Source organism: Penicillium samsonianum (assembly GCF_028829775.1).
Source record: "Penicillium samsonianum strain IBT 33392 chromosome Unknown utg000001l_segment0_segment0, whole genome shotgun sequence".
Classification (NCBI taxonomy): Eukaryota; Fungi; Ascomycota; class Eurotiomycetes; order Eurotiales; family Aspergillaceae; genus Penicillium; species Penicillium samsonianum.
The window spans coordinates 2,380,352-2,401,500 of NW_026643259.1; the positions used below are offsets into that span (position 1 = coordinate 2,380,352).

General features: G+C 46.1%; 11 protein-coding genes across 11 annotated transcripts; 8 read left to right on the forward strand and 3 right to left on the reverse strand.

The window, feature by feature from the left end:
• Window positions 1–1,200: 1,200 nt before the first annotated feature.
• On the forward strand, window positions 1,201–1,560 carry N7471_000920 (uncharacterized protein; the record flags this gene model as incomplete). Its single annotated transcript, XM_057273641.1, has 1 exon — window positions 1,201–1,560. One exon carries the CDS (start codon window positions 1,201–1,203, stop codon window positions 1,558–1,560), a length of 360 nt encoding a protein of 119 aa, XP_057141820.1.
• A 1,528-nt stretch (window positions 1,561–3,088) lies between these two features.
• Window positions 3,089–3,780, forward strand: N7471_000921 (uncharacterized protein; the record flags this gene model as incomplete). Its single annotated transcript, XM_057273642.1, has 3 exons — window positions 3,089–3,130; window positions 3,385–3,559; window positions 3,620–3,780. The coding sequence occupies 3 exons, from the start codon at window positions 3,089–3,091 to the stop codon at window positions 3,778–3,780; spliced, it is 378 nt and encodes a 125-aa protein (XP_057141821.1).
• Window positions 3,781–5,373: 1,593 nt separating this feature from the next.
• On the reverse strand, window positions 5,374–6,561 carry N7471_000922 (uncharacterized protein; the record flags this gene model as incomplete). The annotated part of the gene is made up of 4 exons (XM_057273643.1): window positions 5,374–5,577; window positions 5,631–5,690; window positions 5,773–6,029; window positions 6,432–6,561. The coding sequence occupies 4 exons, from the start codon at window positions 6,559–6,561 to the stop codon at window positions 5,374–5,376; spliced, it is 651 nt and encodes a 216-aa protein (XP_057141822.1).
• Window positions 6,562–7,879: 1,318 nt separating this feature from the next.
• Window positions 7,880–8,137, reverse strand: N7471_000923 (uncharacterized protein; the record flags this gene model as incomplete). The annotated part of the gene is made up of 2 exons (XM_057273644.1): window positions 7,880–8,029; window positions 8,099–8,137. The coding sequence occupies 2 exons, from the start codon at window positions 8,135–8,137 to the stop codon at window positions 7,880–7,882; spliced, it is 189 nt and encodes a 62-aa protein (XP_057141823.1).
• A 1,208-nt stretch (window positions 8,138–9,345) lies between these two features.
• N7471_000924 (uncharacterized protein) lies at window positions 9,346–9,812 on the forward strand (the record flags this gene model as incomplete). The annotated part of the gene is made up of 3 exons (XM_057273645.1): window positions 9,346–9,436; window positions 9,595–9,731; window positions 9,798–9,812. 3 exons carry the CDS (start codon window positions 9,346–9,348, stop codon window positions 9,810–9,812), a joined length of 243 nt encoding a protein of 80 aa, XP_057141824.1.
• Window positions 9,813–10,256: 444 nt separating this feature from the next.
• N7471_000925 (uncharacterized protein) lies at window positions 10,257–10,609 on the forward strand (the record flags this gene model as incomplete). The annotated part of the gene is made up of 2 exons (XM_057273646.1): window positions 10,257–10,360; window positions 10,432–10,609. 2 exons carry the CDS (start codon window positions 10,257–10,259, stop codon window positions 10,607–10,609), a joined length of 282 nt encoding a protein of 93 aa, XP_057141825.1.
• A 1,873-nt stretch (window positions 10,610–12,482) lies between these two features.
• Window positions 12,483–12,738, forward strand: N7471_000926 (uncharacterized protein; the record flags this gene model as incomplete). Its single annotated transcript, XM_057273647.1, is given in 2 exon segments — window positions 12,483–12,521; window positions 12,538–12,738. 2 exon segments carry the CDS (start codon window positions 12,483–12,485, stop codon window positions 12,736–12,738), a joined length of 240 nt encoding a protein of 79 aa, XP_057141826.1.
• Window positions 12,739–12,977: 239 nt separating this feature from the next.
• Window positions 12,978–13,229, forward strand: N7471_000927 (uncharacterized protein; the record flags this gene model as incomplete). Its single annotated transcript, XM_057273648.1, has 1 exon — window positions 12,978–13,229. The coding sequence occupies one exon, from the start codon at window positions 12,978–12,980 to the stop codon at window positions 13,227–13,229; it is 252 nt and encodes an 83-aa protein (XP_057141827.1).
• Window positions 13,230–13,559: 330 nt separating this feature from the next.
• On the forward strand, window positions 13,560–13,745 carry N7471_000928 (zinc finger protein; the record flags this gene model as incomplete). The annotated part of the gene is made up of 1 exon (XM_057273649.1): window positions 13,560–13,745. The coding sequence occupies one exon, from the start codon at window positions 13,560–13,562 to the stop codon at window positions 13,743–13,745; it is 186 nt and encodes a 61-aa protein (XP_057141828.1).
• Window positions 13,746–14,785: 1,040 nt separating this feature from the next.
• On the forward strand, window positions 14,786–16,244 carry N7471_000929 (uncharacterized protein; the record flags this gene model as incomplete). The annotated part of the gene is made up of 3 exons (XM_057273650.1): window positions 14,786–14,872; window positions 15,350–15,592; window positions 15,795–16,244. The coding sequence occupies 3 exons, from the start codon at window positions 14,786–14,788 to the stop codon at window positions 16,242–16,244; spliced, it is 780 nt and encodes a 259-aa protein (XP_057141829.1).
• A 3,259-nt stretch (window positions 16,245–19,503) lies between these two features.
• Window positions 19,504–21,094, reverse strand: N7471_000930 (dienelactone hydrolase; the record flags this gene model as incomplete). Its single annotated transcript, XM_057273651.1, has 3 exons — window positions 19,504–19,844; window positions 19,915–20,607; window positions 20,719–21,094. The coding sequence occupies 3 exons, from the start codon at window positions 21,092–21,094 to the stop codon at window positions 19,504–19,506; spliced, it is 1,410 nt and encodes a 469-aa protein (XP_057141830.1).
• Between the last annotated feature and the right edge of the window lie 55 nt (window positions 21,095–21,149).

A 21,149-nucleotide genomic window follows, 5' to 3' on the forward strand; every position in this document is an offset into this window, starting at 1 on the left:
AAATCATCATTTGATACTATTATGAAGAAAGAAAGAAAGAGAAGTGACGAGCGGCAATCCAGAAGTGAGGAATTGATAGAGATACCCGGAATTCATCAAGATCGTATAACAACTTACCGGTTATAACTTTAACTCCAATTCGAACACGTTAACTTCTTCGAATACCTATAATAACGATAAAATGGATCTCTCCGTCAATACAATTCGACTTAGTTCTCTTAACCCAGAACTAGTTGCTCTCAAATCTGGATACAGTGATACAGTATCACTTCGGCACAACCCACTCTAACCCGGACCCAACCCAACCCAACCCAACCCAACCCAACCCAAAATGGGTTTTGGGTCCATTGCTTCGACCCAACGATGGGTAACCCATTGGGGCCCCAATATAGTGCAAACTAAACAAACTATATTTTTATACGCTTAAAATTCTAAAATTTAAATATATATATAAAGAGTATAGCAATTTAATTAAAAAACCAAAACAAATATAAGTAAAAAAGTATTTTATACTACTAAAAAAGTATCTTCAAAAATGCCAAGACTTATATTTTATGTATTTTTATGTAAAAATGGGTTGGGTTTTGGGTCGGAGCCTCCGACCCAAAATGGGTTCTGCCGAAGTCTAGTGATACTTTCGACTACAATACTACTATTACCAATCTTCAAGCATCTAGGGACTAGATGGATTTTTTCGTGGGGGTTATATCACGATCTGTATATTATCAGATGCTAGAGATCGTTTGTTTGCTTTATTTCCTTTGTTCTTCGAAGTGCTACTATTCCTAATTGGGAAAGGGGTTTGTTTGTATTGTGGGATAGCTCTGCTATAAGATCCCTAGGATTCACCACTTGCTCTCTCTCCTTCTCCCCATCTTTGCTTTTCTAGTTTGAATGCACTCTTTCTTGTTGATTGACCTAGCAAGTAACATATATCACTAATTCCTATATATAATAGCCGCTATATTATATCGTAGTTAGACTGCATTTAGTCAATATAATTTAGGAGAGCCTAGTACTCTATACTGTTACCACTAGTTCACTTTTATCTGTTCTATTACAAATTCATATTTATTCTAGATCAAAACGGCCATGTTAGGATCGTAGAAAGAATCCGAGGAACACACTCTCGATTAGCCAACAGTCACAGTGTGCCACATTTATAAATCATCAATCTACGCATCTTCGCTCTTTTTCAAAATGGCCATGCTAGGATCGTGGAAGGAATCCGAAGAGCACACAATCACAGTGTGTCATGTCTATGAATCAACAAAATGGACACGGCAGCTTCTTTTCGTCCAAACCGGACAGGACGAGCCAATTACTTTATGTCCAGCCCATGTGGCTTACCCCCGTACCAGAGCGCCAGTGACAGCGATGGCGGTCGCCGTGGTGGAGTCGGTGGCCGTGGCAGTGGCGAGCGAGAACCGCTACGAAGATATCAAGCTAAAGGATGGTGACGACGACCTCACTATTTCTGTCACTATGTCCGAAGAGGGCCTGCAGGATAATGCCGAGCTTCCGAAGCGTGTCGAAGACGGTGCGATTGAACGCGCTTAGAGCGAGAATGGCGAAGCCACCGTGCAGTTTGTTGAACAAGATAACTGCGTCAAATTCCTGAATTCTCATTATCCTCTGATAATCTCGCTAACTGCCTGCATCGACCACGTACTATAGCAGTCTCTAACCGCCAATGCTTTGCCTACAGTATATATTGTAATATGAATATTTATAAGGAAGAAATATCTAAACAAAAGACCACTAAAAAGACCACTAAAAAGACCACTAAAAAGACTGATAAAAATACTACTAAAAAGGACATTATACGGTCTTATAGACGGCCTACTATTCTTATAACTATATACTTTATATTCTTAATACTTGATTTCTTTTATACTTAAATTCTATATTAAACTTTATACCTAAATTCTCTATACATATTCAAATTCTTAATAATAGAGAATCAAAAGAAGACGCCGGATAAGCAGTGATAGCACTAAATACTATCCTAGATTCGTATAGTTCGCAGCGGTATAAGGTTAGGGTTAGGCTTGATCTATTTTTAAGGGTAAAATCGAGGAAACCGGTAGCCCGGGGGCACGTTTGATGATATGATTAGGAAAAAAAATAAAAAAATACATCAGTATATTTATAAATAAAACTTCGCATCATCATCATCATCGTCATTTTCTTCTTCCTTTTTAAAAAAGGGTGACGTCTCCCGCCCTTCTAGTGAAGGAGATGGCGGCAGCGGAGTTAGTCGGGGTCGGGGGGTAAGGGCAGGTTCTCACCGGACGTAGTCCGGGGGTATTATTGGAATTTGCGGGCGGGCCCTTACGGGCGCTGTTGTTACCGGAGACGGAGCGAGCTAGCCCACGGCTCGCCTGTTAAAGCTTGTCGATTGGCCCACCGTGACGTAGCGAGTCCACGGTGGGAGGGGCCTGGAGGGATATTGGTAGGCAGGCCCCGTTTGTTCAAATCGGCCGCGCGGGAATCATGTTGGCAGGAGGGTTGGTAGGATGGGCCCCGGCGGGGTTGGGGAAAGCGGGGGCGGGACTCTTCCTGGCGGGGGCGTGGCGGGGTCCTCTCACGCGGTGGAGCTTGGCGTTCCCGGGGAGAAGCTGACCGGCGGCGATTTAACTCGAAAGCCGTATCAAGCCCTCCCGTGATAAACCGCAAGTAATCTCGGCGGTGGCATCAAATCGTGCCAACATGGTTGAGCACGTGCATTTTTAGTATTAATTTCAGTCAATGATGATGAGAGAACTGTCTATATAGAATCGAAATCTTCGGTATTAGCATGGGAGACTCCCTAGAAGTATAGTTAGTGGATAGCTTCATAGTTTTGACCCCGCGGTGTCAACGAACCCTTTGGGGAGCTCGAATCTTATGACGAGCCCTCATTGCTACTATCTTGACGGCCACAGTAAACCAAGAGAAAGTGAGTAAATAGAAAACTCAAGAGAAAAAAAAAGGTGGAGAACTACGCTCTTCTCTCCGCATTTTTCATCGACATTGGCGTTCCTAGCATCTAGGAATATCTTCATCTCTTCAAAGGGATCCTCATCTCAATGGGATCCTCACCTCAATGGGATCCTCACCTCAATGGGATCCTCGTCTCAATGGGATAGTTATCCCATCTTAGAGATTAACGTCATCTCCATCTCAACAAATCTCACTTTTTCTTAGGGGCCCACGGTCCTAACAGTGATTTACCCGCAACCCCGGTTCGACCTGGGTACGACCTTCTCTTTTCTTTTTGGCATTTTTCTTTTCAGCCTCTCAATACCTCTCTTTCGACTTGTTTTCGGAAATCTTCCCGAGTGGGCAAACATCTCCAGCGTCCTACATCTCGTCTACGGTGGTGCTATTAAACACGCTTAGATTGAGAATGGCGAAGTCATCGTGCAGTTTGTTGAGCAAGATGACTGTGTCAAATACTATAAGAACCACTCCGAGGGCATCAAGCTGAATGGTGATGACGACCTCACTATTTCTGTCACTATGCCCGAAGAGCGCCTGCAGGAAAATGCCGACCTTCCGAAGCGTGTCGAAGAGGGTGCGATCGAACGCGCTTAGAGCGAGAGTGGCGAAGTCATCGTGTATTTTGTTGAACAAGATGACCGCGTCAAACACTATGAAAACCGCTCCGAAGACATCAAGCTAAAGGATGGTGACGATGAGCTCACCATTTCTGTCACTATGCCCGAAGAGGGCCTGCAGGACAATTTCGACAACAATGGGAACGTTAGAACAGCTCAAGGCCTTTCACGTTTCTGAAAAGATCTGATAGGAACCTACACTCTCGAGTCTATCTGACCATGTGCCCCATGTGCTAAACCCCAATAACAGAGTTTTCTTCCCACAAAAATTCTCTATATGCGTCCTGCATATCTTGCATCTCTGCATCTCTCTCTGCATCTTCATGCATCCTTAATTTCATCTTCATTATCACCTTTTCCAACAGCCGTTGCCCTTCTGCCTGGTAGAAGTCCTTACTCGTTTCGAGAAAGGCTGGTTCAAACTCAGTTAGATAAAGCTTTAAGCTCTCCTCCTCTGTAGCAGTTTCGTAGAGGCTCCTCCCTCCTAGCCCCGTGGATAAGAGGGTCCAACGGAGATGGCGCGAAGTTGTTGGCGGGGAGATAGACCTCCTCTGTAGTAGTTTCGTGGAAGCCCTTTAGCATTTGGATGCAATGCTGAATGAGCGGCCGCTTAATAATGTGCCCAGAACGTTCTAGTTGGATCATAAAGAGTATGGTGGATTCGAGTATATCTATAACAGTTAAAGAAGAGCCGGCACGGACGGGAGCTCGTAGGATATGGTCTTGGAATAGAGGCCATATAGATAGGTGAGTGAGTACGGCTTGCTACCATACGGTCCTACGCAAGAAATTAGAGCATTATAACAATACCTTAGAGCGTAAGAAACTCACCATGTACATCAGAACATCGGTAACCATGCCCATGCCCAATTGATGATCTTCCCAAGCATCCTTCAGGACAGTGAGGAACTTCTCGATGCGAAAGACATGGAAGATCTTGACTTACAGCTTCAGCTTCTCTTCTTTTCCTTTCACCTTTTTCCTTACGCTTTCTTGCAAGTTTGGAAGATATCGTGATGGTGGGTCCTCTCACGCGGTGGAGCTTGGCGTTCCCGGGGAGAAGCTGACCAGCGGCGGCGGCGGCGATTTAACTCGAAAGCCGTATCAAGCCCTCCCGTGATAAACCGCAAGTAATCTCGGCGGTGGCATCAAATCGTGCCAACATGGTTGAGCACGTGCATTTTTAGTATTAATTTCAGTCAATGATGATGAGAGGACTGTCCATATAGAATCGAAATCTTCGGTATTGGCATAGGAGACTCCCTACAAGTATAGTTAGTGGATAGCTTCGTAGTTTTGACCCCGCGGTGTCAACGAACCCTTCGGGGAGCTCGAATCTTATGACGAGCCCTCATTACTACTATCTTAACGGCCATAGTAAACCAAGAGAAAGTGAGTAAATAGAAAACTCAAGAGAAAAAAAAAGGTGAAGGAGAACTGCGCTCTTCTCTCCGCATTTTTCATCGACATTGGCGTTCCTAGCATCTGGGAATATCTTCATCTCTTCAAAGGGATCCTTATCTTGATGGGATACTCACCTCAATAGGATCCTCGTCTCAATAGGATCGCCTGGTAGAAGTCCTTACTCGTTTCGAGAAAGGCTGGTTCAAACTCAGTTAGATAAAGCTTTGAGCTCTCCTCCTCTATAGCAGTTTCGTAGAGGCTCCTCCCTCCCAGCCCCGTTAACAAGAGGGTCTAACGGAGATGGCGCGAAGTTGTTGGCGGGGAGATAGACCTCCTCTATAGCAGTTTCGTGGAGACCCTTCAGCATTTAGATGCAATGCCGAATGAGCGGCCGCTCAATAATGTGCCCAGAACGTTCCAGTTGGATTATAAAGAGTATGGTGGATTCGAGCACATCTATAGCAGTCAAAGAAGAGCCGGCACGGACGGGAGCTCGTAGGATATGGTCTTGGAATAGAGCCATGTAGGCCACGTCGATGGGTGGGTGAGTACGGCTTGCTACCATACGGTCCTGCGTAAGAAGTTAGAGCATTATAACAATATCTTAGAGCGTAAGAAACTCACCATATACATCAGAACATCGGTAACCATGCCCATACCCAATTGATGATCTTCCCAAGCATCCTTTAGGACAGTGAGGAACTGCTCACCCGCCTCCCCATCTCACTCGACTGGTCCTGCGTATTGGCGGATTTTTGGCACGCACGAGGCTCGAAGAAATTGAATCGACAATGAGTGTTCGGACGTTCGTTTTCAGCCAGTCCTGCTCCAGTTGTTTGACTTGCTCGTAAAGATCAGGTGCCCGCATCATCAACACGATCTTGTAGGCATGCCGGTAGATCTCTTCGAATGCCAGGGTTGAGTGCAATTTCAAGACGGCGTAAACGAAGTACGCTGGCACCAAATATTTGCCGGTGGGCCCTGCGCTGTTGCCGGAGCGAGCCAGCCCACGGCGGGAGGGGCCTGAGGGGGTATTCTCAGGCAGGCTCGTTGGAACCAATCCAGCTTAGAACTCATAGATTGGGAGACCCCCCGGGGGTGGGGAACTTGTCGACCAGAGAGAAGAGAGAGAGAGAGAAGAAAGAAAAAGAAAGTGAAGGGGGGAGAGACCCTGTGTCCCAAAACAGAAGGCACTACACAAATGGAAGGAACGACATAGCTCTGACCGATGTTGTGTATCAACAGTAGTCTTCTTCTTAATACTATTTGGCGGTCACACGATTTTCCAGGTAAATTATGTATTCAACAGATCTCACTTTACAATTTCTGATATATGGTTAGTGTACTTGTAGTACGGAGGTGTGGTGAACGACTTTTGATCTTACTGGTCAGCAAGTCCCCTCCCGGGTGGGGCTGGGCACGGACCCACTCTCAAGTGGGTAATGCCATTGAATTCATAGGTATGCAAGTAGTCTTCTTCTGTAACCATCGATTCAATCAGAATTTCATCAATCTGCTGAGTGTTTTCATATGATTCTTGCTTGTGGTTGATCATACTAACAAGGTTTCAAAGCTTCAGTTCCTTACATATAATGTCTCGTTCGTTACGCACCCCACCCATCCCCCCCCGGTCCGCCGGGGGGGGGGATCAATTACTATACTGGTGAAGTGGAGGAGGAGGAGGAGGAGGAGGAGGAGGAGGAGGAGATCAGAGAGAAGGAGAGGAGGAACGGTATGGCTCGATCTGGTGAATTTGACTCTGAAATCAATGTGGGTAACCACGGCGATTATAAAGGTCATGACCTGGAGTGGAGGGGAGGGGTTCTGGGAAGTCTGATTCTGAAGTCAATGTGGGAAACCACGGCGATGATAAAGGTTATGACCCAGAGAATAGGATTCTGGTATGTATGTGATTCTGAAGTCAATGTGGGAAACCACGGCGATGATAAAGGTCATGACCCAGAGTGGAGGGAGGAATACAGGGAAGAGCGGCATAGGTGGATCAGGAATCAATGTGGGCAATCACAGCGATGAAGATAACGATGAGTCGAGTATTGGCATTGTTGACTCTGTCTGAACCTGTCAGATTTCTCTCAGTTTGGAACTTAGCTTTCTCAACTCTCTCAATGAATCTATCATTCTCACACTCCACCATGAATCTTTTTATCATACCACGGCATGATCCTAGTGGTTTTTATACTATTGCAATGGCATATCGTGTCTTTCTTATTATAGATCCTGTTCTATCTGTATATATTAATACATTCGGGATGTTATCATAAATGGTTCTAACATACCCCACGATTTATCGTGCTCTTATTATAGATCAGCTATCCAAGACTGTATAGGAAGCTAGCGAGTCAATTCGCTAGCAAGTAGGACTGCTTTTCTTAGCTTACGTTGAATAATGATTGCTTCACTTAACTACAATTTCCATAAAATCAGTCGAAAGAACGTTATGAAACATGGCGACTGCCAGCTTATCGAACCTGCCGAAGATCCAAAATTATGATCAATGGGGTATAAAGAACATAAGGTAACTTTATTTTATTATCGGTTTATATATTTCGATTGGGTGAAAGTAAGAGAAATTTGGCTAAGCTGCATCTAGGCACATGGTCGTGCTTGGAAGATACATCTAGTAGAAACTAAGATGACATATCAACAAAAAGATACTTATTCTATGTCTATACAGAGAAACGATCTGCGCTATAGAAGAATAAATCAATTTGAGAACATCATTTTATAAATACATCGACTCTGTACAAAGCTCCAACGATTTGCATTGGTATACACTATGTGCCTCGAAAGAATGTAAACAAGAGTAATACATGGTAGATGGTCAAGAACATACCTTACACCATGTGATAGGATTATTGGGCACCGACTCGTCCTCCCGGGATTCTTGTTGACCCGCTTTTCTCCAATAAGGTGGACGGGGCGATCCCCGGTGGGCTAAATTCGCCGCTTTCATCTATACCGATGAGAGCTTGCACATTCACGCGCTGCATTTTGCCCAATTTCTGTAGGAAGATAATCTTTTAGCTGTTGCATTCTTTCTGCGGGTTAGAGGATGAAGGGATAGGACAAACCGTACTAAGCATGAGCTGTGCATCCTGTAAATCGGCCATTTTGAAAATGGACACGAGGAGGGAGGTTGTTTGTCTCCAAGTTTACATGCTTCTGGATTATTGGTACAGATAATGTTTTTGGATTGCTTGCATTGTGAGGTTTGATTGATCTGTGTACATCACGGCAGTCTCTGATCGCGAGTGCGTCATAACTGATTTTCTCATAGTACATGAGTAATCAAATGTTATATTGAGGAGGGAGAGAAAATATCTATGAAAATAGACTTCTGAAGAGACCGAATGAGAAGAATCTTGAAAGATCCTCAAATATGAATGTCAGGAGAGGACTACGTCGAAGTGCATGGTGCAATGTGAGATATATTGAGTAGAGAGTTGTAGAAGCTAGGTTCTACAGAGCTATGAAATCTGACAAAGAACACTAAAAAAGGCATTTAAAAAGAGATTTGAGAAGACTGCTAAAAAGGACTTGACGAGGCCGTAAAAGCGGCCGACTATTTTTGTGTATAAAATACTCAAATACAAAGTGTACTGCAGGCAAAATCAGGTATGGCGCACTGGCGGTTAGAGACTGCCGTACTAGTAGTGTACATGTCCACGGGTATATGCAGTACCGTATCGAACAAGCTCTTCAATGCACCTTCCCTGTGTTGTATACCTCCACCTTTTCATTCCTCTCTCCCCATCTTTAATTTGAAATGACTACATTTTTCCTTCCAATACTACACCTACGAAGAGAGAAGTGGGAGGAGGTGGGTGAGCACCAATGGTAATCTGCCGGCATCGAATTTCCCTACTTCAAACCTCGACTTGACGAAGGGAATAGCTAGTGCGAGGAAGGAATCCAAGGAGCACACTCCTGAAAGGTGACATTAAGAAGTAAGTATCACGGCTGAAAGTGTCCACTCACCAATACTAATTTGACTCAGAGCTCAACCTTAAGGTACCAATAGTGACAATCATGGTCGGGGCCCCAAAGAAACCGTTCAAGTCCATGATGTCCACAAATCAATCGTCTCCCTCTCGTTTCAAAAATGGCCTATCGGGGTCATTGGAGGACTCCAAAAAGCACGCTCTTAAAAGGCGAATCAAGAAGTAAGTAAAATGGCTGGAATTCATTTTTTACCACTACTAAGTTCATTCGAAATTCAAGGACCAACAGTGACGATCATGGTCGGGCCCTCAAAGGAGCCTTTCCATGTTCATGAATCAACAATCTGCACCTCCTCACTGTTTTTTTCAAAAAGGCCATGTCTGGGTCGTGGAAGGAATCCGAAGAACACACTCTCGAACAGTTCGAAAAACTCTGGACCAACCAGAAGTTCGGCGTCAGTGGTCGCGGTACTTTCTTAGGGGTGAAATGAACCCCATCCATCGCGATATCCTAGATGGCCGTGACATTGTGAGGAACACATCACCGCTTTCTACACCTACGAGGGGAGAAATGGATTAGCATCAGCTGACACCCCTCCCCAATGTCAGGGGTCGCATTTGTCCAGGTGTGCGCCCTGAAGCTCATCGGGACGGACAAGAGTTGCAGTTGTTCGGCCAAACCTCAACCCTCGATGAATCTATGCTGGTATGGCATATGCCTGGCAATCATCGCCTACGTGACATGAACAGAAGAGTAGGAAGTGTAAGTTTCTATGGGCTTTCCAAGGCTACACCCAGACGAGTTACTAACATTTAATTCTTTATCTAGCCCTTCCATCGTTGACCACAAGAAGGCCATTACCCGATCATCTATAACTACCGCAAACTATCCCTTTCCGGAGCGGTGCGCCTAAATGTATGTTTGCTTTAATATCAACGTCTGATACTCAGTGATCGAGAAATAACCTGTGGGGCTTGATATATTTTGACCAGTCAGTTGACAGCCAATATAATCCATTGGGAATCCCTTCCCCCCGGCGAAATTCAGAACCACCGCAGAATCCGAGCAAAATCAGAGATCAGTAGGTGCTACAAGCACCGCAGCACGACCTCAAAGGCGCCCAGGATAGGGTGAAACCCCAAAAAAAATCAATTTCCATTCAATCATCCACCACACCTCCTTCATCTTTCATCCATCGTCCATCAACCGCCGACCATATCGTCGAGACTCAATTCATTTTCAACCATCCATCACATCTACATACATCTACGTCCTCAACCGTCTACCATGTATCACCATCCCGCAGCAGAGCAAAACCGCCATAACCCCCTGGGTCTTCCCATTTACGAATGTTGGTTCTGCCCAACAAGCTTGATCGGTTTCTCAGGCCTGTTCTTTCACCTCTTATCCATTTCTCGTCACTTGGTCCTATGTCTTTTAGTCAATTCATTTCATGTCGCAGGGAAGACAGGTGGGATGGGTCCCAAGCCGATTCACAATTTACGAATGTGGCACTTATGACTGGAAGTTCCGCTACCAAGAGGATTGCGACTCCCACATGGACTACTACAACCATTGGGTGGAATGGGAGACCTATCCTCGACAGTTTCGCACTGAGTGGATCTGCTAGGAGCAAATAGATGCGCTTGGCCACTAGGCACCGGTCATCGAATGCGAGACTTGCCCTCGCACCTTCTTTTCCCAGTCTGCCGCCAATCAGCATATGAATGCCAAGAATCATTGGGAGCCGACTGTTCCCTGCGAGACGTGCTTGGAATTGTTCCACACCGAGGAAGCTGCCGACCAGCACATGGAGGCCATGGGACATTAATCCTATGAATATGGGCTTTTTTTTGTATGAAGAGATCAGACAGTTTTACAATTTCATTTCTAGTACTTTACTATAGAACAGCTTTGCGGAAGATCCTTCTATTTTATTACATGCAGCGTATTTCTGTCAGATTCTATAGTCAAAACTTGCCTAGCTTTATTAACTCCCCAATCCATATCTCACATTGCACCACGTACTTCGACGTAGCCCTCTTCTGCCATGTTGTAAGCCCTCGGAGGCTCTATTCAACCTTCCTCTATACGCCCCACAGGCCTTTCTCTTCGAGGTCATTGTCCTCATCCAAGTGCCTCTCTCTTCGAAGAGCCATCCTCAGCATCGTCATCGTCACCGGCGTCTTACCTTATCTACGACACGCTATCCGGCCAGGCCACATACCCCCACACACCTACACACGGTCTCAATATACCCTAATCGAGAGTTACTCACACGGAGTTACCTCACGACCCGCCAACGATTCGGTCAGTACCTCTCTATTCGACGCATCATGAGACATAACAGGTAGAGAAATGAGAGATCTTGACTTACAGCTTCAGCTTCTTCTCTGTCCCTCCCTACGTATTCCTCCGTCACATCGAAGTCGGTTGCCTAACGTGAGTGTTCGATGGCCGAAGCGGTCACCTTTTTACTGGTGACAACTAGCTTATCCACCGGTAGATAGGTAATGTCCCGGGCTGCACCCCGACATAGGTCATGAGTGGTGATTGACTCTACAACCCCCATAGGTTTTCCTATTGACTTGAGGAAATGATTGATCATCTGAGGCTTAGCGGGCTGGTCGAGATACGGGCGATGGTGGTTAAAAAAGCATACCAATAGCAGTTAGGGGTACCGAAATACCACCCGTCGGTTATAGCGACGTTTTATGTTCTTAAGTAACTCTCCAATGGTTGTATCAAGCTGAATGGTCAGAAACGTAAAGATTAGAGGTTTAAGAGGAGGTCTTTTTTGAAGAAGAGACGTGTGAATGTATAGATTTTAAGGGATTTGTGCAGAGAAGAGCCAGGGACCACTAGAGAAGGCACTTTACTTCCTTAACAAGTTTATTTACTATGTTATGTGAAACTGCTACCTGCACATATAATACATGTAGGTAGGTAGTAGAACTATCTTGGGATGGATCATTCCTGACACACCATAAGTGCCTCTCCTACGACACATCTCACCTTCTCCGCATTCTTCACATGGCTCACTCGGGCATAATTCAGACAATCTTAAAAAATCAGGCATGCGACGTCTACTATCTTCGTACGCGGGCAGGCCATGGTTGAAGGAATGACCCCGTAAGATCAAAAGTCGTTCACCACATCATACTACAAGTACACTAGCCATACATCAGAAATTTGAAAGTGAGATCTGTTGAATACATAATTTACCTGGAAAATCGTGTGACCGCCAAATAGGACTAAGAAGAAGACTACTGTTGATACCGCGTTTCTGCTTTAGGTTGATAGGACCTGCCTACTTTGTAGATTGACCTTCATTCCCCTCTCTCTTACCTAGCTAACTCAATACAACACATGGCCACCTTTCCCATTAACTATAAACATGGACTTCTTCTCCTTATTCGACCCTCGCTAGATAGTGACATGCGGTTTTTACTGCAACCGACTCACAGACGAAAACCCGTTCTTAATTCTTTCAGGTCTCTTACCTGTGCCATCATGTCGAAAACAGCCCTTCCTGCTCAGGCCGCTCAGCTGGTCGAGCGGTTCCCAGTGTGCTGTGGAAGCAACATTCTCAAATTATCCACATCGGGAGGAGGCAAGCTATAGAGTGACTTGTTTCAACGCCAGCCTCACTCGCGAGGGCCCAGGTGCCAATGTCATTATCCCCGGCCTACGTTTCTGTCGTAACGACTTCCGCTACCCCCAGCACCCAGGCGTGGGTCCATACGCCACCCATTCCAGGACGCGATAAAAAGAAAAGGCCAACTGTTACGATAGAAGCTGGCGCGTTACAGTCACTCGGAAAACTAGAAGCCGATGCGGCATGGTGACTCGCAAACTCGAAGGGACAAAAATCAATTCACCTTCAATCATCCACCACACCTCCTTTATCCATCGACCATCGACCGTCGACCATATCGTCAGTCGATACTCAATTCACTTTCAATCATATACCACACCTACGTCCATCTACATCCTCAACCGACCGACATGTACCACTACCCTGTGGCTGGACAAAACCGCAACAACCCCCTGGGTCTTCCAATATACGAATGTTGGTTCTGCCCAACAAGCTGGATTGGCTTCTTAGGCCTGTTCTTCCACCTCGGAGAAGGTCGCTGTGTGAAGCGTGACCGCATTCGCACCATCGCATTCGAAACTCCTGAATATGGGTTTTACGGCAACAGTCTCACCGACGAAAACCCATTCTTACCCCCACTAGCCCGGTCGCCTAAGCCCTAAATAAGAAGAAGGAGAAAAACATCGCCGTGATGAATACTTGAACTTTTATGGCCGACCTTGGCAAGAAAGCTTTCGAGCTAGACCGCTGATCTGCATCTCCGCGCCGCGTTCAACCAGCAAGACTAGCACAGTCACACCGTACTCCTATCTCACGAATAGGGTTGCTCGTGCTCTTTTCCCTTCTACGCCGAAACAAATTTACGACCGACGAGACACGAAGAACATCAAATGCTTTGGGCAGCTTGCACAACATCGATCTGCTTCTTCTCAAATGACACCCAACCTTTTGTATCCATTTCTCGTCACTCAGTTCTATATCTTCTAGTCAAGATGTACGAATGTGGCACCTGTGACTTCAAGTTCCGCTACCAAGGGGAGTGCGACTCCCATATGGACTATTACGACCATTGGGTGGAATGTGAGACCTATCCTCCCGAGGTCGACAGTTTCGCACTGAGCGGAGCGGAGCGGGGCCTTCCGCTAATACGCCATCCTAGCTCGGTGTGCCGCTGCTAAGCCCCTCTTCAAGTTACATCGGGGTACAGTTACCTTCTCCTCAATCGCCGGCGAAGTCGCTGCTTTGAAAAAAAAAAAAAAAGGAAAGAAAAAAGAAATGATGACACCAAGGACCTTGAACGTTAAAGTCATTGGACCTAACGGTCTTGCTCCGCTTACTCTCCAACAACAGGCGGATTTTCGCATTACGACTCAGGTCATTTACGACGTCATTAGTAACGCCAAGACCCGAACCTGTTCGTGTACGACCTGCCGGCATGATGCAGGATGTAAGATGCAAGATGCAGATCTGGCGGTCCTGGTGATACAGGGACCAGGTGACTCGGGGAAGCCAATGTGAGATAAGAAGTGAGAGAAAGGAGTGAAAGGTGCATTACAGAGAAAAGGGGACACTCTGCACCCGCGGGGAATGCGGGAGATCATCTACGGATGAATTGACTTTCTTTACAATTTCTTTTGACTTGTTTGCATTGCCGGCCGGTTTGTGGCCTTACAATTCAGATTGCAGCACCTCGAGGGATCGAGTCCTACATACAGGGTGGTTGTATACTGGGGATGCACCACCATTTCGTCGTCGAAGAGCAGGCTCTGGAACGCTATCCCCGCATAGCAGCATGTATGTAATAGCGAGCTACATCGGGTTAATGAGAACATCATCATCATCATCATCATCATCATCCCCCGTGTGTCACAACCTTCCTTTTTTAGTTTGTTGACCTAGGGGGGCCCTTCCGTCTACCCCATCTTCATCAATCAATACAAGGTAAGGGAACCTTCTTTATTTTGTGCGCACTCCCGGTTTCGGGCCTCTAACCAGTAGTCTCAGAGCAGTGAAAGCGAACCGGGCTCATAACTGTGGGAAAAATACAGCCACTTTTCCACTAGACCATAACAAAAACCATGATTCCTGTTTAGGGCCTAGGGAGGCCATATCCCATTTCGACAGTAACGCCAACATGATAAGCCTGGAGGAGAGTGCCCATGCTCCTACTGCCGTCCGTAATAAGGCTTGTGCGGACCGTCTTGCTAGGGTGCAGACAATGTCAGCCCGTCTGAATGCTCATCGCTTCACCAAGCTGGAGACGAATGAGCCCAAGCTCCATGATGCCTCCAAGAATATTGAGAAGGTATGTCACACCCTTCCCCTCATCCACACTCCCACCCACCCTTCCTAGTACATTTTCATCTACTTCTTTCTTTGACTCGTTCCTATTTTCTGTTTTTGTTTCTTTTTTTGTTCATTGGTCTCTTCAATACCTATCCTCGACAGTTTTGCACTGAGCGGAGCGGAGCGGGGCCTTCCGCTAATACGCCATCCTAGCTCGCTCCAGCACTAGCGCCCCCTCCAATCTTCACACATCCCGTTGTCTACTATAATCTGCATCCATCATTCATTGCAATTGACGAGGCAGCAATGATAAGGGAGACCGATTTGCTTTCGGCACTGTGATCGGGGTACAGTTACCTCCTCCTCAATCGCCGGCGAAGTCGCCGCTTTGAAAAAAAAAAAAAAAAGGAAAGAAAAAAGAAATGATGACACAAGGACCTTGAACGTTAAAGTCATTGGACCTAACCGTCTTGTTCCGCTTACTCTCCAACAACAGGCAGATTTTCGCATTACGACTCAGGTTATTTACGACGTCATTAGTAACGCCAACATGATAACCCTGGAGGAGAGTGCGCATGCTGCCACTGCCGTCCGTAACAAGGCTCGTGCGGACCGTCTTGCTAGGGTGCAGACAGTGTCAGCCCGTCTGAACGCTCGTCGCTTCACTAAGTTAGAGATGAATGAGCCCAAGCTCTATGATGCCTCTAAGAATATTGAGAAGGCTATGGAGCTCGAGAAGGTATGTTACACCCTTCCCCTTATCCACACTCTACCCACACCTTGACTCTTCCCACCACATGTTCACCTTCTTCTTTCTTTGACTCGCTTCTATTCTTTATTCTTGTTTCTTTTTTTGTTCACGAGTCCCTATAAGTCGCGTCACTCTCGAGAATAACACTCATCGCTCTTCATTACTCCTGTCTCACACTGATCTTTCATAGGACAAGAAAGTGGTCGCTTCTCTTTCCACTACCTCGGGTGCACCCCCTACCACCACTAGGCTCCCGGTCGAGAAGACTCCTAGGCCGCCGACTTCCACCAGCCCGGTGAGGAGGAATGGTATGGCTCGATCTGGTGAATTTGATTATGAAATCAATGTGAGCAGAATGCGAGACTTGCAGTCGCACCTTCTTTTCCCAAGCGCCAACCAGCATATGGATGCGAGGAATCACTGGAAGCCGGCTGTTCCCTGTGAGACTTGCTTGGAATTGTTCCACACTGAGGAAGCTGCCGACCCGCACATGGAGGCCATAGGACATTACGAAAACTACTGCGTGGAATGCGATCGACGCTTCTTAAGTGAGAACTGTCTCCGCCAGACACGAGAAACAAGAAAGACAGACCGCGCATGGAATGGCTACCTCGGACAAGGAAGATCCACTCTGTTATAAGAGCGGTTTAGTATCCGGTCTGTCACTTGCATATCTGATCGTCGTTCTGATGTCTATCGGTTGCTAGGTGCGGGAGACTCAAGATTGTCTTTGATTTCTTAGCCATCTCATTTTGAATTGCCTGCTTAAGACCTCTTCAAATTGACTTATTGCTTTTTCTCAGCTCTTTGGCGAACTTGGAAATAAACGTGACAAATCGAATTACCCGCAACCCCGGTTCGTCCCGGGTAGGACCTTTTTTTCCTGGGAGTCTTCTCGACTGGGAGCCTGGTGGTGATAGGGGGCGCCCCAGAATGCATACCAAAGACACTAGTGTCACCAGATGGGTTTACCAGTATATCTTGCGGGAGGACGTTCATAACACTTAGTGACACTTGGCTAAGTCCCTATATAATTAATAGAAAGAGCAAATATAAAACTTTTCCTGTACTACTACTAACTTAACTTAGAAATCAAGGACTAATAGTGACGATTATAGTCAGGCCCCTAAGGGATCCTTTCTATCTTCATTAATCAACAATCTGCACCTCTTCAAATTTTTTTAAAAGGGGCCATATCTAGGTCGTAAAAGAAATCTAAAGAACACACTCTCGAATTCTCCGAAGATGACCACTAGATATTTGCTCTATATTCACACTGGCTTTACGTTGCCAAAATCCCTGTGACTGTCGAAGTTATCGAAGGCGTAACAAATGAAGAATCAGAAAAGAACCGTGCCTAGGAGTATTCTGATCTCTTCAAGGCATATGTGTTTGGTGACAAGTTGCTCGATGCTTGCGATGTTTTGAGTGGAGATATTGTGGCTATAGAGGAGACTACTTCTCTCAAAGAACAAATCCTTGGAAACGGGAAATCCCTGAAGATGACCCCAGATATTCGCTCTATATTCACACTGGCTTTACGTTGCCAAAGTCCCTGTGATTGTCGAAGTTCTCGAAGGCGCAACAAAGAAAGAATCAGAAAAAAATCGTGCCCAGGATGACGGACTGAACTACTAATTGATCTAAGCCTCGCGACCCTTAGGGGAAGGCCAAAGCACTGCACGGGATCTTCCGATTTTACGAAGATAGCGATGGACCGCTGTATTTCCGTGATGTCAATCTCCACGAAGCTTGCGATGTTTTGAGTGGAGATATTGTGGCCACATAGGAGACTCCTTCTCTCAAAGAAAAAATCCTTGGAAAGCCGAAATCCCGGACAATTGATATCCTCCTCCCATCCGATTCTGGTATTCACACTGGCTTTACGTTGCCAAAACCCCTAGAATCAGAAAAGAACCGTGCCCAGGAGTATTCTAATCTCTTCAAGGCATATGTGCTTGGTGACAAGTTGCTCGATGCTAAGTTTCAAAATTCGGTGATCGACGCATGTACCACGAAAGACTTCGAAATGGAGGAAGACTCGAACTGACCCGAAGAGGCTCCCGGAAGATGACTCCCATATATTTGCTCTATATTCACACTGGCTTTACGTTGCCAACACCCCTGTGATTATCAAAGCTATCGAAGGTGCAATAAAGGAAGAATCAGAAAAGTACCGTGCCTAGGATGACGGACTGAACTACCAATTGATCTAAGCCTCGCGACCCTTAGAGGCTCCCGCAAGATGACCCCCAGTTATTTGCTCTATGGCTTCCCACATCACTCTTAGTACTCTGGATAGAAGAGTACAAAGAGCTTACAGCAACTTCTAAAATAATGGAAGCTCAATCAAGATCAGGATCGACATAAATCCCACGACAACCCCCCCCAAAGAAGTAGCCAACTATTTTGGCCTCATTCTTGACTTGATTGCAATTCAGCGATCGCCAAAATCTGAACTTTCCTAGAAAAGGACGACCTTACAATAATAACAGTGCATGTTCAAGCAAGTTCATTCCAGCAAAATTTGGGTGGAATTTCCGACCAAATGCCAACAGACATCCCAACAACCAAAACATTGAGTTCCGAGGGGTCACGGAAGCAGACGCTATCAATCGACAGCTAGTCTACTCTACCAGACAGATCTCTAAGGCCAAAGGTCCTATGGTCTATCTCTCCGCCAACAACTTCGCGCCATCTCCGTTGGACCCTCTTGTCGACGGGGCTGGGAGGGAGGAGCCTGGGACTGTTGTCTACCGGGGTGGTGGTAGGAGGGGCGCGGCGGGGTCCTTAAGGTTATATATAGAAAAGTCGTCTATATAAAATGTGCTTTTTTCCCGCCTTTTTCAGTGGTCTAACTAACAAACTAAGAAGGGGAAGATAATATCTATACAAACAGACATCCAAAAAGAAAACGATCACCCAAAAAGGCTACTAAAAACAGACATCTAAAAGACTACTAAAAAAAAAGACTTGACACGGCCGCAAGCGGCCAGCTATTCATATAGGAGCTATTCTGATGATCAAAAAGTTGTTCACCTTTAAAACTCCTTTTTTGAAGGTAATATTTGTCCCTTACGTAACGTGACCCTTGCAATTCTTGTGTCTTTTTTTTTTTTTTGAAAAAAAGGATTTCGGTAAATCAAAAATAATACTAACCTTAGATGGTGTAAGGTATCTTTTAAAGCATCATCACAGCATTCACTAAATTCAATCTGGAGGCAACTGAAGCAGATACAGTGACACCACTTTAACACCCCGTTACCGCCTTTTTAGGGCTCTAGAAAGAGAGAGAAGGACCTTTTATCTACACATCTACACTACGCCTGAGGTAAAAGAGAATAAGACAGAAATTAGCACCGGTGGTTGGCTATAGTTTACTACGTATAAAAAACCTGTAAATAATTTAGATAACTCAGCAAAATTATCGATATATAGGCGATTTTTGTAAGGCTTGATGTTTAGCGGGATGTTCCGTGAACAAAATTTCCCATGCGAAGCATTGTTTTCTACTGTAGATATGGAGTAGATTGGTCATTGACAGAAACCCCTAGGTATACCTGCATGTAGGTACTAATGAGGAGTGTGATCAAAACAGGAGACAAACAAGACAGACGATGTAAGAAATAGGTATCTTGAAATATATATTGACTGGTTTGGCTTAATCGGCCCAGTCAAAGGGACTGGATGGTTTTGTCAACCACACATCCTTAGGACCTTCAGCTTTTAGGCCGGTCGAACAGGGTGCCATTCAAAAAGAATTGTGTAGATAGATATCAAGAGAAAGAGAGAGAAAGACGGTGCTGATTGAGTATGTATATTTTCTTGGTAGTCCTTATTGACCTCTATGCAGTCATCTACAAGATCGAAAACCCCAAGACCACAACACCACCAAACACTTAATAGCTTCTGACAGCTTTTGATGACGGCACAAGTCCCGGATCCAACAATCCAACCTGCACAAGCACACCGGCCTGATCCCAATAAAGACTCTGGCGTGTGATCTGGCCGGCACTGAAGCTTGCCACCACAACGATAATGACTTTGATCTCTCGATCCGTCGGTGAAACACCAGGTAACAGCCACGGAACCTCAGCAGTATGCCGACAAGCAAACAACATCTCATCCACGATTCGATCCGCACCCACAGTGCGCGACAAGAGGCGGATATGCTGATCAACCGGTCCAGTAGGAAAATACGCATGAGCGAAGAAATCCCTCAGGCTCGAGATATCAGAGCCTGTAACATCCATATCAGTAAATCACCGAACGGGATCGTAGAAAATAAAAGGGGAGAAAAAGGAACTCACCCCCAGCGTCGGTAGGAATACACTTCACAAAAACCTCACCAGCGGGACACCCCATCTCACCATAATGGCCATGACCAGTCAACATTTCCACCGCCGGGTCAGAAGCAGAAGCAGAAGCTTGATTCCGTTTCCGCATCTCCATCTCACCAATCACACGGTCCCAGTACTCTTCCCAAACAGTCTCGATATCAATAACAGCCCAGTGCCCCCCGACATTAAACGAGCGCCGCAGACACCCCAGCGCACGACTCCACGCCAACTGTGAGCTGATCTCGTCATCTGCGCTAAAGTCCACATCCACTTCGCCTTCTTTCTCTTCGGCGACTTCCCGCTCCGCGAACCCAGCCCTGGACCCTGGGTACGTGTACACGTAGCAACGGTGTTTTTTCTTGTATGTGACGTCGCCTTCTGCGGCACTGAGCTCGATCCATGGCCATAGCGCGCATGCCTGGACTCGTGGGCCTGGGATGTGGATTTGGATTGGGAGATATGTTGACTTGGACGATGGGCCAAAGATTGAGCCTGTGTCTGAGCAGCCTGGCGGCGAGCAGTTTTCTTTTTGCTTGTAGGTGAATTGGTCTGTTGAGGAGAGGGGGTAGTAGGTTATCAAGGCGCATAGGTGTGGGAATGGGTTTGTATGGCTGGATACTGTGTGGTGTAGGGATAGGAGGAGGTAGGCGGGTCGGTGGTATGCTGGGGTATATGGTTAGCTGGGCTTTCGATATATCTTGTAGGGCTGAGGGGTCTGCTTCGAATACTGAAGCATGTATATAGAGATAAAGAAAGTGCGAATGGAAGACGTACCGACTATCGCATATCGTTCTCCATTCTCGAGGTCGTCTTCTTTCTCGTGCACCGCATTCTTCAGCGCTTTTGCATCCTTTTCTTCATTTCCGCTGCCGAGGAAGGGGATATAGATCACATCAAATCCTTCTGCCTGGAAGCGGTGGACTACGTGGGTATCAAACTCCACTGTATCGGAGATGAGAAGTAAATGCCGGGGCGCTGGCTCTTCGTACCGCCAGCTACGTTTGCCGGAACTCGTGCTCACTGTTCGATGTATTCCGTGCGGATGGGATGCTGCGGAATTGGGGCCCGCAGTATCTGCGTCTAACTCGGGTGGGTTACTGTTGGAGCTTTGGGCTCGCCGTCGAGTGAGGCGTTGGAATATGTTGACCATGGTCTGAATGTGGTGGTTGAGCTGTAGATTGGGAATTTAACAGGACGTCTAGCCC